Below are 24,229 nucleotides of genomic sequence, written 5' to 3'. Positions count from 1 at the left end.
TATGTAGTATTAGTTTCCTTTTTCTTTTCTTCCCTAATCACATTCTCTTTGTTTATTTGCAAAAGAGGGCCTTATGTTCTGTCTAATCCACAATACTGTCCAACAACTTGTTTGTAGTGTTAGTACCTTCCATTCCATACTGGAGTATGCCAACTGCCTCCCATACTCTTGTACCCTCCAGCCCTAGGGTCGCTGTCATGTTCTCTTATCTACTTGGGTCCTATTATCTTGAGCTTTAGAGATTACATATCAGTTCCTTTAACCAGAATATTTCTCTTTGTGTTATATATATTCCCCATCCCTATAGTTCCACTTAGTTTACTGATCAGAAGCTTACAGCAGCATGAAATGCAGCATGAATAAGCAACATGAGACATGATTCAGGTTTAGACTCCCAAAAGCAGATGAAAGAGAGTACCAAGACAGTTTTATTAGCAACAGAAGACTGAAGCTTAGGAAAGTAAGCAACGGCTATAGTGACTACTGCAAAGGAGGAAAAGATGACTTCTTGCCAGTTTTTTCCTTTTATCTGCTTGTGAGTACTTTATATAAATCCTAGCCAGTTTTCCAAAAAGCTGTCTTATGTTTTCTTTCTGGGTGCTTTTCCTGAGGGAAAAACAATGCTGGCCTTGACCCTATTCCAGTTGAGGTGTCCTTAGCCCAACATTCCCTCCCAGGCTTCTCTCTCCAAGGTCCAAGCAGGCCCAGCCTCTTGGGGTTGAGGCCAAGGTTGAGGATGTGATCAACCCCCATTCTACCTTAAGCTTGTGCTTTTATTGCACTTTAACGATTTAAAAAGCTCAAAAGTCAGTCATTGTTAACTTCTCTGTCCTTTGATTTCATTAGTAATCACCAAAATCTGTTCTGACTGATTTCCAGACCTTCTCCATTTTTCCATTCCCTTTATCCCCATCTCCTTGTGTAATATTTCCTTAATAGATTTCCTGTCTAATCTTATCTTCTATCAGTCTTTTATGTGCAACTACTAGAACATTCCTTAAATACTGTTTCTCATCATGCCATTCTTTTATTCATGGTATCGTAGTGGGCCCCGGTTGTTCATCAAATGAAAATTTCTGTTTGACCTTCAAAGACCTTTTTGTTGCTGCCATGAATAATATGTTTGTAAGTACTGATAAAAATGCTCATTTTTTTAATCCTATATTTTAGCCTCATATATAAGAGGACAGATTATGTCTTTGTCTTGATGTTGTTCTTCATTGCAGCTAATCTAATATGTAGATTATCAAAACGTGAAAGACCAGCTGAGAAGTCCTGATTGAGAAGTCAAGGTGTACATTAGGACTGAGTTGATTATCCTCAGAACAGTTTAGAAATAAGTATCCTGAATAGTATGACATCTGATTACATTGTTCTTTTATTTAGAGAAAATTATTATGGAAAGATTGTATATAGATTTGTATTGCTTATTCTAAGCATTTATGCTATAAGCTCTATTTAAAGTAATGACCTCATAAGAAATTTTAGAACATCTTAACCTTTAGCCTTTGATTTGTTATAAAAAGCAGTTGAGTTTGTGTGGAATATTCAAAAGAATGCAAAAACATGGCTGTTTTTCCTTAAAATCAAAAAATCTATTGTATATTTTTAAATAGTAAGTAATTAGGGTTTTACAAATTTTCATTTCAGTTGCTTTTGCCAAGAGTAAGTTATTTGACGTTGGTAACTGACAAAGTGAAAAAGCACTTTCAGAAGGTTATGAGACAAGAAGACATTAGTGAGATATGGTTTGAATACGAAGGCACACCACTGAAATGGTGAGTGAATTTTTCTGCATTATTAAGCATTGAGTATATGCTAGCTTTAAGAAGGTATAGTCCCCTGAAGCAAATTTTTAAAAAAGTTCTATTAAAGAAATCACTGGTCTAACTTATATAATACAGTAAATTTTAAGCTATTGTTAGAATATTTTATTGAAAATATTTCTGCCTTATATTTGGAAGCCTGGGAGACTGGACAAATTTGTTTATTTTCAAAAGATTTTTTTTTGTGGCATAATAATAGTATATTTGGTTATGGAGTTTTTGTTTGTTTACTTGTTTTGCAGTTATATTTAAAACCCCTATATGAATAAGTCACTCTGTGTCATTATTCAATAGTATCTTTTTTTATATCCAAAATCTTTATAGATCTTTATATACTCATGGTTACCTACAGTAATCATCTTTTAAACTGATTATCACATTTACTTGGTAACTGTGCCGTAAGCATATCTGCTGTAGCCTTGGTTTAGTATTTAAAATATATTGATTTCCTTTTTATGTGGAAAGTAATTTTGGTATATTATTTATAAGGAATGGATTGAAAATAAATCCTAAATCTGGGTTTACCCATGTATAGATGATATGTTTTTGTACTTCCTATGTTATTGGGTGTTTGTTTATTGTGCCTCCAAAAATATGTAATGAAACTGGAGAAATTACAGAGAGAAGAATATAAAAAAATGGTTCAAGGTATGCTGGGATATGTGTTGGAATGCGGCCATATGAATGTAGTTGAATGAAAAAGATACCGACTGAGTCAAAATTTTAATGAAATAGCAAAAGTAGAAATAGTTTAAAAATGGACTTACTCTCTGAATCTTGGAATATTAAAATGAGTTTTTAAAAATGTAAAAGGAATCTAGTAGGTGTTTAATAAGTGCAGCTGAATCCAAGGATTACTTAGAAACGAGGGAACTTTTGGGACTCCCCTGTGCTGATGAAATCCCTGGAGTGAGTAAATTTTTTCAGAATGGTTTAGAAACATAAAAGATGATGTTTTGTATTGAGTACCCTTTTCAGGTGGTTCTGGGAAGAGATGACAAAATTCTTTTTAACTTTTTAAATCAAAACAGAATAGTGAGCTTCATTATCATATATTGTACTCATGACTCGAATAGTTCTAGACCTGAGGCAGCATAGCTAGGTCAATGTTTTCTATGTCTTTTTATTTCTCAGAAGATTTGGAGGTTTTGGAATGGGAAGGTGATTTAAAATAAGTTTAAGAGGAGCAAGGAGAATAGAGGGAAAGGAAGGAGGGGGAAAGATTGTGGGTGAGTAGCCATAGGATATATCCATGTTCTTGACAGATTTCTCTATATTATAGTTGGATATTGTAATTATATTGCTTTACGTGTATTAGTTATAGGTTATTGTAAGCATTTGTGCAACTGACACTAAGCTTTTCAATTTTACCATTGTAAAGCAGGGTTTCTCAACTAGGGCACTATTGACAGTTCAACCTGGATAATTCTTTGTTGTGGGAGGGCTACCCGGTACATTGTAGGATAGTTTGCACCAGCCCTGGCCTCCATCCACTAGCACCAGTAAGCATTCACTTCAGTCATGATGATAAGTGTTTTGTGTGGGGTGCAAAACTACCCCCAACTGAGAAACTCTTGAAAAGATAGAAAACCTCAATTTAGCTTTGATAGTAAATGATTGTTAAATTGTCATCCTTCAGCTGCTGTTTTAATCGATGCTGTGTGAAGGTTATTTTTGTATTTGATATGGTTCATATTCTATTGTAGTCTACATACGATATCAATTATAATGTTTGGACCCATTTCTCCCTGTTACTATAGAGTAATATTTTTGGCTTAAATATATCATGTTCTTACTTTGTCAGTATTTATCCCTCTGAAAGTCTTTTATGAAAGAGTGAAGTTATTTTTCCTTTTAGAGCGCTTATGTGAAAGTAATTCTGTTCATGTATCTTCCCTCATTTTAGTTTTAGGGGTCTTAACTTTTTATGCATGATATCACTTGCATAGGTATGTCTTGCTATAAGTTCATTGTATTTAATGGCTTTTGGTACAACTTTCCTTTAGTATTGTGGGGTACTTCATATATTTGAGGAGTGAATAACTTCCAGAGGTGTGAGTATAATCCAGGACCTTGGTACTAAGTCTTGATCTTTTCTCTCTTTACTCCCAATAACAGCAGTTTTCTCCTACTATGTTAAAATAATTATCTTCCTGGAAACAGGCTGTCAGTATCTACTTGGCATTTAATTAAGCAGCAGGCTTCATAAGATAGGATAATCATGGTACGGAGGCAGCTACCACTGAAGCTTTGTAGGACTTGGGCTTTTGAGACCATAAAAGTGTCTTAAAGAGTCGAGGAGCATTTATTTGAGTAGGCTAATACCATCTTTCTTACACTTGCTCCTTTGGAGTGTTAAATAAATTCAAGTGAGAAAGGAAATTGAACACCAGTTTAGATAATTCATAAAAGGAAGAAAGTGTAAATTGATATTCTTTCTCCTTCTGTAACTCTTCTGATTTGTATTTATTGTGATTATAATTGTTTAAACATCTGTGTGAGATGCTTGAGCAGGGGCTTTGTAGCTTAGCAGTAGTATTAAGAGGTGCTAAGTTAATGTTTGTTCAACAAATTAATGAATTTAAATCAGTCTCTTTTTATTGAGAAAACTGAGACTAAAATAAATAACTTGTTTAGATGAGCATGTAGGACCAGATTTTGAGTCTCAATTCAGGGCTCTTTCCACCACACCTGCTGATAACTGTTTTTGTCAGTTGTTATTGTTTTCTCCAATTCTATATTTTCTCTAATTGCTTGTGTTAATTTGTCCGTATTAAAATAGAAAAATATTTAAGAACTGTGGCATACACATAATGAATACTGAACATATTGTTGATTTGTAGAGAGATTTCAAGAAGGTTTTATCTTATTAGTGCTTTATCCTCTACAGTGTTTGTCTGTTTAACTTTAAAAAATTACGTGGGAAATGGAAAGGGCTGATCTCACCTAAATGTAAGGATTTTGTGTGTGTGTCTGTGTGTGATTTGAGTTGGTTAGTCAGTCAGCAGAGGGTGCTCTAACATTGCATTTTAAGGGGTGAAGTAATTCAAGTGTTCAAAATTTGTATTTGTTACTTTTATATTAGACTTATTTTCAGAGAACAATTCTTGGTTATTCTAAAGAATACTGTGTTAGTATACCATAATACTGGTTTAGATCTTCAGCCTTCAGGTACAAAACTTAGAAAAAGCTTCTCTTTTTGTGAACTATAAAACTAGTATCTCTAAGGGGATCTAATTTTGTGTAAATTGACTTATTTTTAGGACTGGTTGTTTAAAATAAGAAGCTGAAACTACCTTTTAAATGAAAAAGAAAGAAGCAAATAATTGATGTTGGTTTTAAAATATTTAAACAGACTTAAGAGAATGACCCAGATACTGTACCTATGTGATTCAAAAGTAAATTTTAATGAAATAACTTCAACATCTTAATCATAAATACTGTGCAAGTTCTTCTCTCTTATGTCTAATCATATTTCTAAGGCTGTGAATTTCTAGAATCTTATAAATTATTCTGTAAGCTAGATTTTTGAAGTGTGGTTTACCTAGCATTTACATGTAGTAGTCCCTTGGAAATTGGTTATTTTTGTACGTAAGAATAGGCTTAAAAAGCTGTGAAACACTGCTCGTTTGCAGTTGTTTGTACTATAGATAGAATAAGGCAAAATTGGTTGTAATCATTAAATTACTTCAGTTTACATTTGAGTTACACTCCTTTTTATTCAATGAAATGTAACCCTGTTTCCAGTGAATCACTAATGTAGCAAATATGAATCGGATGCATTTACCTCAGTGAGATGGAGTGAGACAATTGTTCTCTAGTATATGAGGAAGACTCCTTTCATTGCTGATCTTAGAATACTGGTTTGCTGTCTGACTGCAGGTGTTTAGACTAGAATAAGCACCCTTGGCTGACTTCAGGGCATATCCATTATTGCCATGCTGTGTGCCAATATGTGTATATGTATTTTAGCAGTAATGAAAGCGTAAAGAAGAAACAGGCTTATATAAAGAAAATGAAAATATTATTGATTTTGAGAATTGAATTTAGACAAGACTAGAGCAACTGAAGGAAGAGAAAGAAAACAAATAAAATGTAAAACTAGACCTAACACTAAATATTCTGGTGCAGTCAATTTTTTTTAGGGCAATAGATGGAACCTTTAGCTAGTTGAGTCCTCTTCTGGGATATATTCCAGGTTTAAATCCTCACCACTTCCTTGGCTGTTACATTTAGATTAGATTGGCAGGAGGAGCAACAGAACAGCCAAATGGCTACATTACGATTTACTTATAGTTATGGCTTATGTGGTTTCTGTGTTGTGGGTTAGGAGACTCCTGACAAAACTATACAAAATATCTGTTTAGAGGAGTTGTACAAGTTAGTACTTTGGAAATCCTTGACATAAATCAGATTATAGTGTTAGAGAAATTCAGTACTTTTAATTTTTGATGGTTCCGTTTTTTAGAGATTTTCTTGGATATTAACAGGTTCATTAGAAACAATCTTAGAACCAGTTAATTCAGATAGTGTATTAGTTTGGAGTTAGTGTCCTTGTATCAAAATCATTCTGACATACATATCTGCATTGAGCCACATAGGAACCATACATACACTTTGACAATTGAAATAAGTAAATAGTTATTTTACTCATCAGTTTTTATATTTTTAGAATGCTTTAATGTTAATTCGTTACGTATTTAAATATTAAGTTTTAGAAACCATAATAGTTACATTTCCATTCTAATCCTTAGTATATAAGGAAAAAAGAGTCATTTACCACTTGAGATCAATGAACTTTAAAAATATATATTTAAGTCATTTTATAAATAACTTAGAGAAGTAAGAATAAGGGAATAATGTATAACAACTTTAATTAGAAATGTTAATAAGCATTTAAATACAGCAAATTTATATTTTAACTTCATATTTTCCTGCTTTTGAAGGTATACAAGGTATGATCAAACAATATGGTGAATGTTTAAATAAAAAAAATGTATTACAGTAAAAGACACATTGCCATTAATCCCCCTCAAAACAGTCCCCCTCGCTTTGAATACACTTATCCCATCATTCTTGCCACTTTTTGAAGCAGTTCTGGAAGTCCTCTTTTGTAAGTATCTTTGGTTGCGCTGTTGTGGCGGCCTCCGTGTCCTGAATCAATTCAAGGACATGGTCAATTCATGGTCCTTTTGACTTTGGGGAAGAGCCAGAAGTCGCACAGTGCCAGGTCTGGTGAATAAGGTTGATGAGGACACACCATAATGTGTTTATTTGACAGAAATTGCCGTACCAGAAGCGATACCGTGTTTCCCCGAAAATAAGACCTAGCTGGACCGTCAACTGTAATGGTGTCTTTTGGAGCAAAAATTAATGTAAGACCCGGTATTATGTTATGTTATATTATTATATTTATTATATTATATTATATTATATTATATTAATTATATTATATTAATTATATTATATTTATTATATTATATTATATTATATTATATTATATTATATTATATTATATTATATTATGGCCGATCTTATAATAAAATAAGACCGGGTCTTATATTAATTTTTGTTCCAAAAGACACATTAGAGCTGATTGTCGCTCGGTCTTATTTTCGGGGAAACACGGTATGTGACATGGAGCCTTCTGTTATGATCCAAAATACCGAGAATGTTGCTGCCGAGTGCCGTCCGACGGAAAGGCAGGTGTCTTCAATATGAGAAGCGGTGCATCGAACCTTAGTAACCATGTGTGACAAGTTTCAACTTGTTTGGTGCATCAGTCGGGTGTGAGCTGCCATTGAGAAAAGGTGTGTTTTAACCTTTTCACTTGTTAACGAATTTCAAATTTGTTCTCCAAAATGTGTCAAAGATAATTACAGTATTTATATTTTTAAGTAAATACAGTTAAGGTGCTACATTTTATTAAAATAAATGATTACTTTAAAATATAAAAATTTCCTATTATTCATTCTTGAAAAACACAAAAATATAAAAAAATGTACATCTGCTTTCGTAAACTTCCTTTCTGGAACACTGAGCTCATGGGGTAAAGTCGAATGCTGCAGTCAGCGGCATGGAAATATCATTCAACTATAGACGAATGTCTCAGCAAAAGGTGTGCCATAAATCATCCTCCATCATGACAATGCTCTTGGTGCATATCACTTCTGCTACAGCAATTTCTGTCAAATAAACACATCACCGTGTGTCCTCATCCACCTTATTCACCAGATCTGGCACTGTGTGACTTCTGGCTCTTCCACAAAGTCAAAATGAGCATGGAAGGTATACATTTTGAATCGATTCAGGACATGGAGGCAGCCATTACAGCGCTACCAAAGACACTCACGAAAAAGGACTTCTAGAACTGCTTCAGAAAGTGGCAAAAATGATCGGATAAACGTGTTTGAAACGAGGGGGAGTAGTTTGCAGGATATTAATGACAATGTGTCTTGTACTGTAATAAATTTTTTCTATTTAAAAATTCACCGTTATTTTTTGATCACACCTCATATATACCTGAAATGGGCAACGTCCTCTGAATGCATCTAACTGCTCATTAATTGTCATATATTCAGGTGGACCTCTGAGAGGTTCTAGCTTATCATTCCTTCTGGCTCTTCTTGTACCTAATAGCAATGCTAGAAGAAATTTTGAAAATCTTGGACAGATCATGATTTTGTTATAAAATATTTTCTTTTTTACATTAGTAAACACCAGTTAGAATGTTCAGTCCAACACTTTTTCATTTCTGCGTCATTTGATTCCTTCTAGTTTTCTTTGTGTACAAATCTGCCGTTGGCATTTGTCCACTTACTTATAAGCAAATTACAGTGCACAAATGACATAAAAGATGAAAGAATATCATTACACATCCTTTTAGCAAAATGGGATGGTCCAGGTTCTTGTCATAAAATATTGTATGATGAAATTCTTTCTGTTGAGTGACTAAATGGATAAGAATGCAACATGTCCTTAGAAATATATTGTTTATTCATTAGTTCTTAAGTTCTATAAAATTCATCTGGTATGTCATCATCTAAAGACTCATAGTCTGGGATTTCAATTAGTTTTACCATTGTCATTAAAGTCTAAAGTACTGCTGTCTCTCCAAAAATCTTCCGATTTATCTAATAATTGCGTAACATCTTCCTCAGTCAATTTTCTTTTTCCCATGATAGGTGGAAAATAAGACAATTTGAATTTTTAGCTGTATTAATGGTAGCTAAAAGCAGACTTCAAAAGTGAGGTCTGCATCTTTTTAAAAAAACTTTATTGAAATATGATGTAATATTTTAGGTGGCACAGTAAGAAAATGGAAGAAGGATGCATTATTATATCCTTCCAGGCATGCCATTATTCTTTCAAATTCTTACTATTTTCTTTTTTAATTACAGTTGGGACTAATTGGTGAGGAATGGTGAAGTAATTCCTAGAATGACTAAATAACGAAATATTTCAGGATAGAAGGAAAAAATACCATCACCAAGATCCCACAATATATCGTAGATTTATAAAAGGGTCCAATGGATCCATATGGAAATTACTAGGTAGAAAAAGTTTTCTTCTTTTTTTTTTTTTCTTTTAAGTGAGTTTTTCGGAAGACCTTTAAGAAAGAATAAACGTTATGAAGTATCAAACCTAAAATAGAGCTGCTAGGAAAAGAAATTCAGAACCTAAAATTAGGTCCATTGGATCTCCATGGTATACTGAGGGTTAGCTAGTCAGTGGCTCTTTGATTTATGCATTCACAGCTATTTATTATCTACTTTGTTCAAGATTCCGTGCTCTTACAGTCTGTTTTTTTTTTGACATATAAGGTTAAAAATAATTGATGATTATGAGTCTTATGTTTAACTTGGTTCTAACCCAAATATTTACTATTTATTTTAAAAATTGAGTTTCATTTTATGTGGCACAGATTGCTTTAAGATAACATTTGATTTAACTTTAGAATTTGCGTACAGTTCCATTGTGAACAGTAGAGAATGTGTACAACACTGAATTGGTAGCCATTGTATGGGATCACCGGTGAATTTATCCAATAGGTCAGAACTTAATTTGCAGAAGAGTTCTGTAACTGTATTAGCAGTACTGTGTAGAGTTTAGAAAGCAATATGCTGTTAGTTTAAATACCCACATTCATTCTTAGTTGTGGATACCTAAGAGGAACATTATAAAATAAAAAAGAATGGAGACTAAAGAAGGTCACTTTTGTAAAAGTACAAGGCAGACCTTTTACAATTTTAATAGTTCAGAGGGAAGGACCAGAATTGGATAGAATCTATAACTTGTCTATAGTGTAATATTTTTGTTTTTCAGATTATTTTTATTTTAGATTTTGATTGAGGCCAGAGTTTTTTCTGGTGTTAGAATTTCCTGAAGGAAAATCCTATTATTTAGGTAGTGCAAAATTTCCTTCAGTATTCATTTCTATTTATGAAAGATTCATGGTAGGTGCTGACTTATGAATAGAGAGAAGTTTAAGGGTTATTATGAAGAGGTACAGCTCATATGACTAAAGCTACCCACTGTTTTATTTTACTAGCAGGATATTCATCCTAAATTCATTCTAAATATATATACGATCTCTAATTACGATGACTTTTCCACAATTATATTATGTAGACATAAGTAAGCATAAATAGTAGTAGCTAACATTTGAATCGTGGTCAGGTAATGTATTGGGTCACTCATTTTGAGGGAAATAAGATGTATTTTCATAATTTTCAGCTATTAAATCTAGGAGTAATTCACTAATATATGGGAAAGAACAGGACTGTACATAATGCCAAGCAGTGCTCTTTTTGCGTTTTTTCGGAGTGTTATTTAATTGTGAGTCACTAGTTAAACTACTTTAGATTCTTCATAGGGGTGATTTAAAAAATAAAGTTTGTCTATTGAAATCTGCAAGGTTTGTATTATTTTTGTTTATAGCTAAATAATTTGCTTCATTGTGAGTAATGGTTATATTAGGAAATGTTCTCCTATTTAGGAAGTCCAAAATGTATTTTTTTAAAAAGCAACAACTTTAGAATTAGGCTGCAGAAGAATATTCAGTGACTTTGGAAAATGTTACCATATTGTTATATGAAAAAAGCAGGTTATAGCAGTTTGTGAAGGAAAAGACTAATCTAAATTTAGATATGTATGCTTAAATAAAGGATTGGAAATTTATGTTATAATGTTGATATTAATAACCAAAAAATAGATGATTGTATGTTCTTCTAGATGCTCTTCTTAATTCTTAAAATTTCCTAAAATTTTAAATTGTTTTAAAAATCAAAAATATATTTAAATAAACTTTTTAAAACTGGATATTGGGATAATAATTAGATACTATGTTACTGTGACATAACTGTGCTCATGGATGATCACAGATGCCTTGGCACAATCCCATGTGTGCATTGAGGTTTCTCTGGGGAATGAAATGATTAGAAGAAAAACCACCTGATGCCTGAAAATTATACCACATTAGTCCAGGCAGGTAGTGGTATAAAATGTCACCTTCCTGTGATTTGTGGTTAAAGCCCCCTGATATTTGATGTTAAAACATGCTGGAAATTTATTTTGGCATTGTAGTTATAACTTTAAATATTTATTCTTTCTTAAAATATACTCTTTCATTTTTAGGCATTATCCAATTGGTTTGCTATTTGATCTTCTTGCATCAAGTTCAGCTCTTCCTTGGAACATCACAGTACATTTTAAGGTATAGTTTAAATAGCATTTCCCGTTTGTCCCACTTGTGGTACTTAGTAAGTAGGCTTAGAATAGAATTTTTTTAAAAAGTGAAGTTGTTTATTGCTTTTCCCAGGGCACTTTTTAATTGCTAAGCTGCCACTAGTGTTTATCTATAAAATACCTTTCAATTTCTTCCTAATTCTTGGCAGAACCATTTAAACATTTAATATATAAACACCTATTCTAGCCAAATATACTATGTTTAAAATTTATAGTATTTTTGGGATACTTATATTCATTAAAAAAATAAATCTCAATAGGAAGAACAAAGTCCTGAGTGTAGACGTGGGCATGGGAGTAGGAAGGACATAGCCTAACACTGGGTAACTCTAAGGCTATTTTGATTGAGTTGAGAGAAGTGTTAGGAGACAAAAGTGTAAAGAACTGACCTAATTCTGTTTTGAGAAATATTAATTCCTGTAGTTTTAAAGAGACAGGCTAGATTTATTGTAACCTAGTTTGTCTCAATATTTTATATAGTGCTGGTTCCTCTTTCCCCCTAACCACCTTGATTCTCCATCCCTACCCCCCCCACCCCCCAAGCAGTTCACAAACACCTCTGAAGGATTGGACAACCTCGGTTATTTGATCACTAGGCAGTGATTCTCTCATGGCGAAGGATGGAGGGAGGAATATGAAGAGTTTGAAAAGTCATTTAGTTTGATTTGCTTTCCCATAAGGGACACTCATTCAAAGTCACTGCCCAAAGTCACTCATTCTTCCTAAGATGCTTTCCTTCCTGTCTTACTGAAATTGAGTGTGTGAGTCATTGGAATTTATTTCCGTACTATTTGACTAATGTGCTTTGCACAATACTGTGTTACCACAGATTTTAGTTACCACGGAACCATACAGAGTGCGGACGTGACTCTGATGTACATGAGTTTCAGTTCCTGTGGTACCGTACAAAGAAAGTAAGGACTGCATATGTAATAATTCAAGTTTATACTGGTGTGAAGGTAAAACAACAAGCATAATAAGGGTAGAGGTCCTATATTTCCTAACAAGACTTTCCCATTATACTGAAAAATAATTCCAATAATTAGATTGTGTGTGTGTGTGTGTGTGTGTGTGTGTGTGTGTATGTATGTATGTGTGACGCACACTAAAAGACTTTGAAATCTAGGTTAAAATATATCATGGCTACACATTTATTTATTCATTCAACAAATATTAAGAGCCTGCTGTGTGTCAGCCAGGCACTATTCTAAGAGCTTGGGATATATGTGTGATTGACACAAAGACACTCAAACACTCAGACACTTTGTGGTATCTACCTGGTGCTACATACTAAACCCTCCATAATGATTGAGTCAGTGGGTAATAATGATAGGAAAGACTTAGAATTGTTAGGATAGCTATAGTGTAACGATTCTTAAAGTGTATTGTGGACCCATGGGGGTTTCCAAAATCCTGTCAAGGGATTCATGAGGTCAAATCTATTTCCTTAATAATATTAAGATACTATTTGGGGGTGGCCAATTAGCTCAGTTGATTAGCGCACGGAGCTCTTAACAACAAGGTTGCTGATTCAGTCCCCACATGGGCCACTGTGAGTCGCACCCTCCACAACTAGATTGAAACAACTACTTGACTTGTAGCTGATGGGTCCTGGAAAAACACTTAAAATAAATAAAAGTTAAAAAAAAAAAAAGAAGATGCTATTTGCCCTTTCCATTGTTTTTACATTTGTACTGATCTGCGAAAGTATTGGTGGGTAAAACTGTTGGCACCTTTGCACAAAATAAGGCAGTGCACCAGACTGTACTAGTAGTCGCTGTATTCTTCCCTGCCACACTCTGTTCTAGGTGAAGCAGTACAAATTATTAATTTTTATTAATCTGACTCTCAAGTACATGTCTTTTTAATCTCCTGTGTGATGAAATGGGAAGTACACATAAAACGCTTATGCTGTATGCCAAATAGCATGGTTGCCCTAAAAAAAAGCACTTGTGCCCTTGTTTGAGTTGGAAGCTGAACAAGCCACTTTTTTTCATGAAACACCATTATTTATTTGAAAGACTGACTGATAGATGAACTGTGGTTATTTAGACTTGGGTATTTGTCAGTTTCTTGAAAATAAAGTGAAACTCTCATTGCAAATGAAACAATTGACAGTATTTGTTGCCAATGACAAAATTTGAACTTTTAAGTGAAAATTAGAATTTTGGAAAGCATGTATCTGCTACCGTGAACTTGACAGATTTATTATTCTTGAAAATATTTTGATGAGGTTGGTTGTCATTTTAACATATCTAAGTTTTAAAGAAATGTTATATAGTGAAATGTGTGAACATTTAGAGAAGATCTGCATTAACTCACTAAACACATGTTTTCCAGATGACCAATGCATGATGCTCCCAAATCATGCAGGTGTAAAAGGTCCATTCAAAGTGCAAGGTTACAATCAGGGATTTTAACGTAACAGAGGTCAAAATGTTTATTGATATAGTTTCAGATTCCACATTAGTGTTATAATAAACTATACTTACTGAATTTAGTGTCAAAAACTAATATCCACAGATCTGAAAAGACTGTTAAAAGGTTACTCCTTTTTCCAACTACATGTTTTTATAAGCCTGTATATTTATATACTTTAACCAAAACAACATTGCAGAATATTGAATGTAGAAGCAAATAAGGTAATCCATCTATTTTTCTGTTAAGCCAGACATAGATATTTGCAAAACTGTAAAATAGTACCAGTCTTCTCCCTAGATTTTTGTTGTTGTTGTTCTGGAAAATATAGCTATTTCTTACAAAAATAGGATTTTTCTGTTAACATGTAATGGGCTTTTTCTTGGTATTTTTAAATGAATCTTTCTTTGGGGTTCTTAGTAGGTCATACTTTTTTTTTCCCAGATGGATAGTTTATTAGAAAAATGAAACAGAAAGTAGAATCTTAGAGCTAATAAGGAAATCATAGAGGATGTTACAAATTTTCTCAAACTATCAGTGTATTTCTCTCAGCTGCTCTTACTCTTTCTGACCAGGCCTATGTTGGAAGAAAATTGTTGCCCAGATTTCTTTCTGTATACTAAGTTGGCTTTATTTACGGTTGTAAGACTTAGCTTGTCTCAAAGATTGTCCTCAGATATTTAATTGATAGCTTATATTGATTGATGTAAGCCCACCTCTGTTGTACTGCCTTATGGCTTTCGACTGAATAAGTGTTACATTTGCAGGTAGAAAAGCAGTGCTTTTAGAGTGAGGAAACAGGTTTTAATTTTCTAGAAGATAGTTTATCATCAACAGATAGAATTTATCAAGTAACAACTTTGTCATTTGGTGTGTCAGTATTTGTTTTACCTTTTATGATGTTGTAGTATGTCAAATGATGTCTGTTTTTACCAGACTGCTTAGGATTTATTTCTTTTATATTTGCTTTCAAAGATATTAAATGATTTTGATTAGATTTTGTGCAGTACTGGTACTAAAGTCTCCAAGAGACCCTCCTGCCTCCACCCTACCTACACACGTGAGTCAGTTTGTATTTTAGACTGGATTGGGGGTGAGGGCGAGACTGTTAAAGAGTTTTCACACAGATGTATTTTCTCTGATTTTTAATTGACTTTGATGTTGTTATTTGAACAGATTTATGTTTATAGTAAATGAATTTTAATGTCTAGAGAATGCTTTTCAAACTTTAATGCACATGCAAATCACTTGTGTGTCTTGTTCAAGTGAGATTTTGAATCTGATTTTCTAAGTTTGGGTCCAGGAAGAAGTTCTGCATTTTTAACAAGTTCACAGGTAATGCAGTGCTGTTGGATCCCCAGACGGCATGTTGAGTAATAAAAGAGTTTAGAGAATAATGCACATTTAAAAGTTCATAATATTGTATGCAGAACCAAAAGTTTGTAAGAAGGAGGCAGAAAATTAATGCTTTTGTAGGAATTTTTACATTACTTTTTGAATTCTGAGAGAGAAATATTACATAATTCTAAAGTGTTAACTGCTTTAAAACATATAGAGGTGGATGGATGTTCACTTTTATTTCTTCCTGTATTTATCAAAACAGTGAAAATTGTATTATCCTCAGGCTTTTCTAAGCTTCAAGGACATTTTTGATAACTAAACTTGATTAGCCTACTGAAAAAATTATTTCTCTTTCCTCAATTTTTTACTTTGAAAAATTCAAACCTATATTAGAGAAGCTGAGAGTTATTCAATGAATAAACACATACTTTTCACTTGGATTTGCCAATTGTTAACATTTTGCTACCTTTGCTTTATTTCTCTGTGTTTTTCTTCTCTGATAGTTTCAAAGCTGCATTATAATCAAAAGGTTTACAGTATGTGGAATTTTTAGAAGGGGAAGTTTAATAGTGTGATTAAAAATTTGGTAATATAAGGTGAAAATATCAGGAGCTCTTTAGAATGTTCAGTTCTGCATATCCGAAATAAAATTTAGTTGAATAAACAACGTTAATAATAACTTGGTGTTTTTCTCTCTTTCTTTCCTGGTAACATGGTGCTAAATTGTATTTTGGTATCGATAAGAGGAGAAATTTTAATTTTGAATTTTCACAGTGATTTTTAAGGCAAAATGGGTCAGCATTAAGGCAACCGCTTCTGTGCAGAACATTGTTGAATGACTGTGACCAGATGAAATTAGGGTTTTGGACCGAGGCGCTCTGTCTTACTGACAGTGCTTGGGAAGGCACTCCCACTGGTCCTGACTGGTACTTGTTCTTTAAGTATATGTGTATGATTCATCACACCCCTTTTCGGATGGACAGTTCTTTCTTGCTAGGCCAAGAGCCACTCTGTCTCTCTGAGGTAATTTATCGTATCCCGGCTTCTTCCACTGTATGTTGATAAGATAGGTCTGAGGTAGCTTTCCCTGCGTACACGTCAGAGTCTCTCTCATGCTTCTGATACCTGTACTTCCTGGCTCTAATATTGGTGGCTGTTTTGTAGTATGTATCAATAGTGTATGATGTTAGTTATTACTGCTGTGTGGCAGATCACCCAAATGTAGCAGCTTAAAACAACAGACATCTATTATCACACAGTTTTCTGTGAGTCAGGCTCACCTGGATCTTCTGCTTAGGGTCTCACAAGACTGCAGTCAGGGTGTTGGCTCCATTCTTGCCTGGAGACTGGAGACTTTGCTTCCAAGCTTACTCCGGTTGCTGGCAGAATTCATTTCCTTGTGATTATAGGACTGAGGGCCATACCTTCTTGTTGACTGTCCCCTAGAGGCCGCACTAAGCACCTAACGGCTGCTTGTTCAGTTCCTCGCCAAGTGGACTTTCCCAACACATCAGCTTACTTGACTGAATCAAAAAAATGAACTTCTAGAGCTAGTCTCTTAACAAGACCGCAGTTTTATATGATGTGACCTAATCACAGGAATAATATTACATAACCATTGCCTCATTCTTTTGGTTAAATGCAAAGCACAGGTCCTGCCCACACTCCAGGGGAAGGGAATAAAGAAAGATGTAAGCACCAGGAGGTAGAGATCATAGAGGGTCACACATACTTAAAACTTTATGAAATATGGTTTTTTAATCATTAATTTATTCATCAAATATTTGTTGAGGTTAATATCTGCTTTCAGACATGACAGAGTAACTGGATTGTTTTCTCCAGCCAGAAACAGCTATAAAAGTAGACAAAATGAAGTAGAGTGTTTCAGGCACTGAACATTAGAGGGAAAGAGAACAAACAAGATGAACCCCATATTCAGCCCATCTGAGCTTCGGTACAATTTCCTGACTGTCATAGGGAGTCGAACTCAAGCAGAGCAAGAAAGTTCTCCTGAGCCGAGGATGGAACGATTTGAGTTCTGGGCTGCTGAAGCAGCGGGAATTTGCCAGGCAGGGTATCAGAGAAGAGGGAACAGATGTGTAAGTGTGATTTCCCCAAGAGTACTTGGCTAGGACGGGGCTGCACATACATAGGTGATATATCCCTCAAGGCCTGGTAGAAAGTGTATATTAGGGGGTTAAGAGTGGGACAGGTTCCATGATGCCTGGAGAGTTTGGATCCCAGCCCTTCCACAGTGGAGAGAGACTTAGTTAACATATGGTGCACTTATCTGAAACACCAGAAAGGCCATGCTTTCTGTAGGAGTAAGGATTATACTTTGGGCAGGGTTAGCAAATTGTGGCCTGTGTGCCAAATCCAGCCCACTGGCTGTTTTTGTATGGCCTATGATCTAAAGATGATTTTTATATTTTTTAGTGGCTGAAAAAAGTCAGTAGAAGAATGATATTGTGTGATACGTGAAAATTATGTGGCATATAAATTCTAGTGACCATAAATAAAGTTGTATTGAAATTCAGCCATCCATGCTCATTCATTTCCATACTGCTTTTGGACTACAGCAGAGTTGAGCACTTGTTATAGACATTGTATGGTCCACAAGTCTAATACATTTACCACCTAACCCTTTACAGAAAAAGTGTGCCAACTCCTATTACAGAGTAAGGATTTCTCACAATCTGCCCTAATATAGCCTAAAATTAAGCCTTTTTAGGATTATGGAGAGGCACTAGGCAGAGCAAAACTCGGCAACAAAGATAGCATAATCTAGATTCCTTATACCGTATTCACAATGTCCAGCATACAATCAGCTATTACTAGAAATGCAAATAAGCAGAAAAACTTGAACCATCTCAAGGGGAAGAAATGCTACTGATAGAAACTGACCCTGAGATAACCCACATTTGGAATTAGCAAAAAATGAATGAAAGCAACTATTAAAAACTCAGTGACTTAAAGTAAGATCACAAAATTGTAGAACAGAAAAGAACAATATCTGAAATGCAAAATTCACTGGGCTTAACAGTGAATTGGAAATGGCACAAGAAAGGTTCTGTGAACTTGAAGTCAGATCCATAGCAATTATCCAATGTGAAGAACTAAGAGAAGAAAATGGAGGTGGTGTGCGGGGGGAGCGGACAGAGTCCCAGTGACCTCTAGAATAATATCAAACAGTCTAACATACATGTAATTGGAGTGCTAGGAGGAGAGGAAAAGAGAATGGGCCAGAAAAATATTTTAAGAAATAATGGCTAGACTCACATGTCTTGGTGTCAAAACTACAGTAACCAAAACTGTGGTATTGGCATAAGGATAGACATACAGATTAATGTAGTAGAAGTGATAGTCCAGATATAAGCACACATTTATGGGTAGTTTATTTTCTGTATGGGTGCTAAGACAATTCACCAAGGGGAAGAATAGTTTTTCAACAGATGGTGTTGGGATAACTGAAGAGCCACATGCAAAAGAATGAAATTGACCCCTATGAAAAGTAGGAATGGATCAAAGACCCTAATGTAAGAGCTAAAGTTATAAAACTCTTAGAAAAAAAAAAGTAAATTTTGTGACCTTGGATAAGGCAGTGATTTCTTAGGTATAACACTTAAAGTACAAGCTATCCAAGGAAACAATAGATAAACTGAGCTTCATCAAAATGAAAAACTTTCGTCCCTCAAAGGAAGTAAAAAGACAGCCTACAGAATTGGAGAAAATATATGCAGAATATATATCTAATAAAGATCGAGTATCCAGATATATATATATATGTACACATATATATACACACACACACACATATATATATAAAACTTATAATTCAATTAAAAAAGTAAATAATCCAATTAAAAATGGGCAAAGAATTTGAATAGACATTTCTCCAAAGACGATATAAAATGGCCAACAGGCACATGAAAAGATGCTAAGCATAGTAATTAGTCATTAGGAAAATGCAAAGAAAGACCCCAATAAATTATTCCTTCACACCCACTAAGACAGCTACAATCAAAAAGTTGGACAATAACATGTAAAGAGAGTGGACTAATGGTACTGTCATATGTTGCATGTTACTACTGGGATTATAAAATGGTGCAGCTGCTTTGGAGAACAGTCTGACAGTTCCTCAACTGATTAAACATAGACTTGCTATATGACCCACTAATTACACTGTAGTTACATACCCAAGGGAATTGTAAACTTATGTCCAGCCAGAAACTTGTACATGATATTCATAGCAGCATTAGTCATAACAGCCAAAAAGTAGAAGCAACCCTAATACTCATAATGGATAAACAAAATGTATATCCATACAACAGAACATAATTTGACCATGAAAAGGAATGAAGTGCTGATGATGCAACAGCATAGATAACCTTGAAACATCATGCTGAGTGAAAGAAAACAGACAGAAAAGTCTGCGTATGACATATATGAAATGTTCAGAATATGCAAATCTACAGAAACAGAAAGTATATTCGTGATTTTCAAGGGCTGGAAGCAGGGCAGAATGGGGAATGACTGCTTATAGATATGAAGTTTCTTTCTGGAGTAATGAAAATATGTAATTAGATACTAGTGATGGTTGCATAACCCTGTGAATATACTAAGAACCACTGAATTGTACTCTTTAAAATGGAGAATTTTAAGTGATTGTTTATGAATTATATCTCAATTTTAAAACAATGGTTACTAATTTCCCAAACTTGGGAGAAAGAAAATCAGTCTGTGTGTCAAAGAAGCTCAGCAAATCCCCAAGCAAGTAAATATATAGAAAACTATACCCAGGCACATCATACTTAAGCTGCTGAAAACCAGTTATAAATAGAAAATGTTGAAAGCAGCCACATAAAAAAGACACATGACATAAAAGAGAACAGTAAGGTGAATGATGGCTGGCTTCTCATCCAACAGTGGAGATCAAAAGACAGTGGAATGACACCTTAAAGGACTGAAAGAAGCTACCAGCAGAAATGAAAGAGCATTGGCAATGGTAAATAAATGATAAACATAAAAGATTACGACTTTTCACTTCTTTAAAGGAGAAATGATTGTTTAAAGCAAGAATAATATAATTTTAAGGATGGGCTTATAATGCCTGTATAAGTAAGATACATGACCACAATTGTCTAAAGCAGGGGTGTCCAAACTGCGGCCCGCGGGCCAAATGCGGCCTGCAATTCATTTTTTATTGGCCTGCAGCAAATTCCAAAAATATATTTAGTTTACTTAAATAAACCAGGTGAGGCAATACGTACTTCACCTCGAGTGAGTGGTCCGGCTATTTGTGTATTTTACCGCACATGGCCCTTGGTAAAAAACGTTGAAATAAGTTTGGACACCCCTGGTCTAAAGGATGGGGCCACTAAATCCTCAGTTAGCTATGGGTCAGAGAAGAAATCAGAAGAGAAATTTTAAAATATTTCAAACTAAATGATCATGGAAACACAACATACTAAAGTTTGTGGGATTTACCTAATGCAGTGCTTAGAGGGAATTTAAAACTTTCTCTTTCCAAAGTAGGAAAACAATTTACTGATAATCAGGAATGAAAAATGGGCTATTACTAAAGATTCTACAGCCATTTAAAGGGTAGTAGGAAGTATTATGAATAACTTTATGCCTTCAAATTTGACAAATTCCATGAAAATACAGTTTACCAAAACTGACCAAAGAAGTAGCAGATAGGAATAGCTTCTTAATATTGGATTTGTAATTAAAAACAACTTTCTCACAAAGTAAAATTTCTTGCCTAGTTTCTTTGGTGAATTCTAATATTTAAGGAATAAATAATATCAATGTTTACAAATTGACAGAAGGGAGGGGACTATTCCCAATTTGTTTTATAGGCCAGAATAACTCTGATGCCAAAATCTCTTAAAGATATTAAAAGAAAAAAAATTGCAGACCAATTTCTCTCATGAGCACAGATGCAAACACTCTATAGGAAATACTATAGAAAATACTAGCAAATTGAATCTAGCAATATATAAAAAGGACAATACACCATGACTGTTGAGACTGTCCCAGGAATACAAGGGTGGTTCGACTGACTTTTCAAATATCAATGAATCAGTGTAAGTCAGCATATTAACAGAAAATAGAAAAAGCATATGATCAGATAAATAGATGCAGAAACAGCCTTTGACAAAATTTAGTACTTATTTGTCATTGAAACTCTTAGCAAGCTTTTGAATAGAAGGGAGTTTCCTCAGTTTGACAGAGAGTACATATGAAAAGCCTACAACTAAAAATCATGCTAAATGGTGGTTTATTGAATGTTTCACTCTAAGATCAGGAGAAAGGCAAGGATGTCTGCTCCCACCATTTGTACAGGCTGTTTTGCTCTACTGCAAAACACATATTCCTAAAAAGGACTATGCTGGTAAAAATCACAGGCCCTACGGGGAAAGTGCGTTAGGGGCATAAAACCCAAAAACTTCATTAGTGACAAATGAAAAAGATAGGAACCTAATAAAAGCACAGTTTTACACGTTAAATGGTTAAGACCTGAAATCTGTGTAATTTTACTAACAATTGTCACCCCAATAAATAAATTAAAAAATCTTTAAAAAAGAAAAAACGTGGTTAAGAAAAATATAAACACTACAAAAATGGCTTGTTATGTTGAACAAGACTAGAAATTTGCTTGTAGAAATGAGCATCAGCATGGTTTGCAGCTTTTCAGTTTTTGTGAAGTAGTGGAAGGAAGGTTATCTGAAATCAGACGAAATTGTAACATCAGATATGGCTAGCTCATAAGGAGAATTGAGGTAGCAGGTCCATTTCTGAGGTGTGTGTGTTGCGTATTCCTATGGGGCTCGGTTTAGCTGGGTGCACTTTTCTGTGTTTACCTAGCATTTCTTGTGGACAATATTTACAAAAGTAAACATGAAACTTACATTCCTCTAATTGTTTCCTAATATTTCTTTCACTTTGGAACAGATCCGAAAGATTTGAATACATAATTCATATATATATATGTTCTGATATACCTGTATACAGAGGGTGCCAAAAAATGGGTACACATTTTAAGAAAGTAAAAAACTATTAAAATTGTAATAAAACATACTGATAACAAAAGATAAACACAAGTTATGTGTATACATTTTTTTGGCATCCCTAGTATAGTAATACATATCTTCTGACCTTCTCACACTGCTGCGTGAGGTCAGATTTGCATTTTAGGAAGATCACCATGCCTCCAAATGTGAAAAATGAATTAAAGAGGATAAAACTTTGGGCATGCGACCCAGTTACAAGGTTTTCAGCAATGTCGTAGTTGTTTAGTTTGTAGTAGGAAAGGCACTGGGAATGTTTAAAGTGAATGGATTTAGATCTGCTTAGAATGTAGTCTCAATAGAACTTGAGTGGATGTGTGTGTGAATGGGGAGGAGGAGTCGTCAAGGGGGGAAATCATTTGTTTACTTTTGGATTTGTTGAGTTTCATACAGCTACTGACATGAGTCTACTAGATTAATAGATGCATGGGTTCTAGGGTCACGAGAACGATCTTGGCTGGAGACAGACATTGAGACTCATTAGTTCATACACAGTATGGAGGTAGGTAAGCTTATTCAAGGTGAGTATATGGAATGAAAAAAGCAAAGGGGTCCTAGGTCAGAAACTTGAAAAATACCAACATTTAACACGTTGCGTAGGGATCACGAGAATCTTCATGAGGGATTTAAACCCCGCCGTACACAACGTGTTAAGGAATGGCCTAGAAATAGGCGTTTGCAAATGAAAGAGGGAAAAAATACAGAAAATGAGAAGTGTGGTAACACAGATTTGAGGATGACTGCTTCATAGTCAAAGATATTAGATGTTTGATGAGGGCTTAAAACAGTTAAGGACTGAAAGGTATCCTTTACCATGAAAAGAGCAGTTTCAGTGGAGTGGTAAGCGTAGCAGACAGGTTGCTTGGGTGATACGTTAAGAGCGAAATGCCTGCTGGGTGTTGAAAGATTGGCTCAGTGAAGTTGAGGGAAAGGTTTTGTTTTTTGCTTTGGGGGGGGGTAGTTTTATTTTTAAGGACAACTAATGGGAAATGGTAATTACAGAGAAAATGGTTAAAGGGAATATTACAGGAAGTGGGGGAGATAATTAAATGAGCTGGGTTTCAAAGGTCCAAAAAATGGGATCTAGTAAACAGGATGGAATATACCTCTTAGATTGTACCAGGAAAGGAGATAATTGGTTGCAGGTAAGTTTGTAGATTGGATCTTGGTAAAATTAGAAAATTTTTAGAAAATCAAGAAAGTTTAACAAATTTTAGTGTTGATTTTAGCATTCATTCAGCTAACTTCTATTACCATCTCTTTTGTAGTATGTTATTCTTTTCTCATCCTGAAAATAAGAAAAACCCTCTCCCTTTCCATTTCCACATACACACGCACCAAAGTGATTTTGGAAATAACATTTTAGATTTTGCAAAAGTAAGCCTTTAAGCTATGACCTCATATTTTCCCTGTCAGAATGCTGAGTCTACTCTTTGAGGTGATTCAACAGTAAAATAAAATCACATTGCTATGTATATTCGTTTGCTTGACTGCCATAACAAAATACCACAGACTAGGTGGCTCAAATAACAAATTTGTTTTCTCATGGTTCAGGAGGCTGGAAAGTACAAGATCAAGTCAAGAGCCAGCAGAGTTTGGTTTCTAGTGAAGACTCTAGTCCTGGTGTCCATGTGGTTACCTTCTCACTGTGTCCTCACATGGCCTTTCCTCCTGGTGTGGGGGGAGAGAAACACTGAGCTCTCTGTTGTCATTTCTTATAAGGACACTAATCCTATTGGATCAGGGCCTCACCTTTATGACCTCATGTAACCTTAATTGTTTCCTTAGAGGCCTCATCTCCAAACACAGCCACACTTTAGGGTT

The 24,229-nt window shown here is 34.6% G+C and overlaps 1 protein-coding gene across 3 annotated transcripts in view; it reads left to right on the top strand.

The window, feature by feature from the left end:
• Window positions 1–24,229, top strand: part of ATG5 (autophagy related 5) — a 112,512-nt gene that overhangs the window by 12,572 nt on the left and 75,711 nt on the right. For 2 of the 3 annotated variants that reach the window (XM_019735038.2, XM_019735039.2), the window contains 2 exons: window positions 1,651–1,778; window positions 11,463–11,541. In XM_019735038.2, coding sequence (XP_019590597.1) covers window positions 1,651–1,778; window positions 11,463–11,541 — 207 coding nt within the window. The remainder of the gene's footprint in view (window positions 1–1,650; window positions 1,779–11,462; window positions 11,542–24,229) is intronic. The other variant, XM_074333352.1, reaches the window with a different exon arrangement.

Source organism: Rhinolophus sinicus, linkage group LG05 (assembly GCF_036562045.2).
Source record: "Rhinolophus sinicus isolate RSC01 linkage group LG05, ASM3656204v1, whole genome shotgun sequence".
Classification (NCBI taxonomy): domain Eukaryota; kingdom Metazoa; phylum Chordata; class Mammalia; order Chiroptera; family Rhinolophidae; genus Rhinolophus; species Rhinolophus sinicus.
Note: the sequence above shows the minus strand (reverse complement) of the source record. Positions and strands in the feature narration are given on the sequence as shown.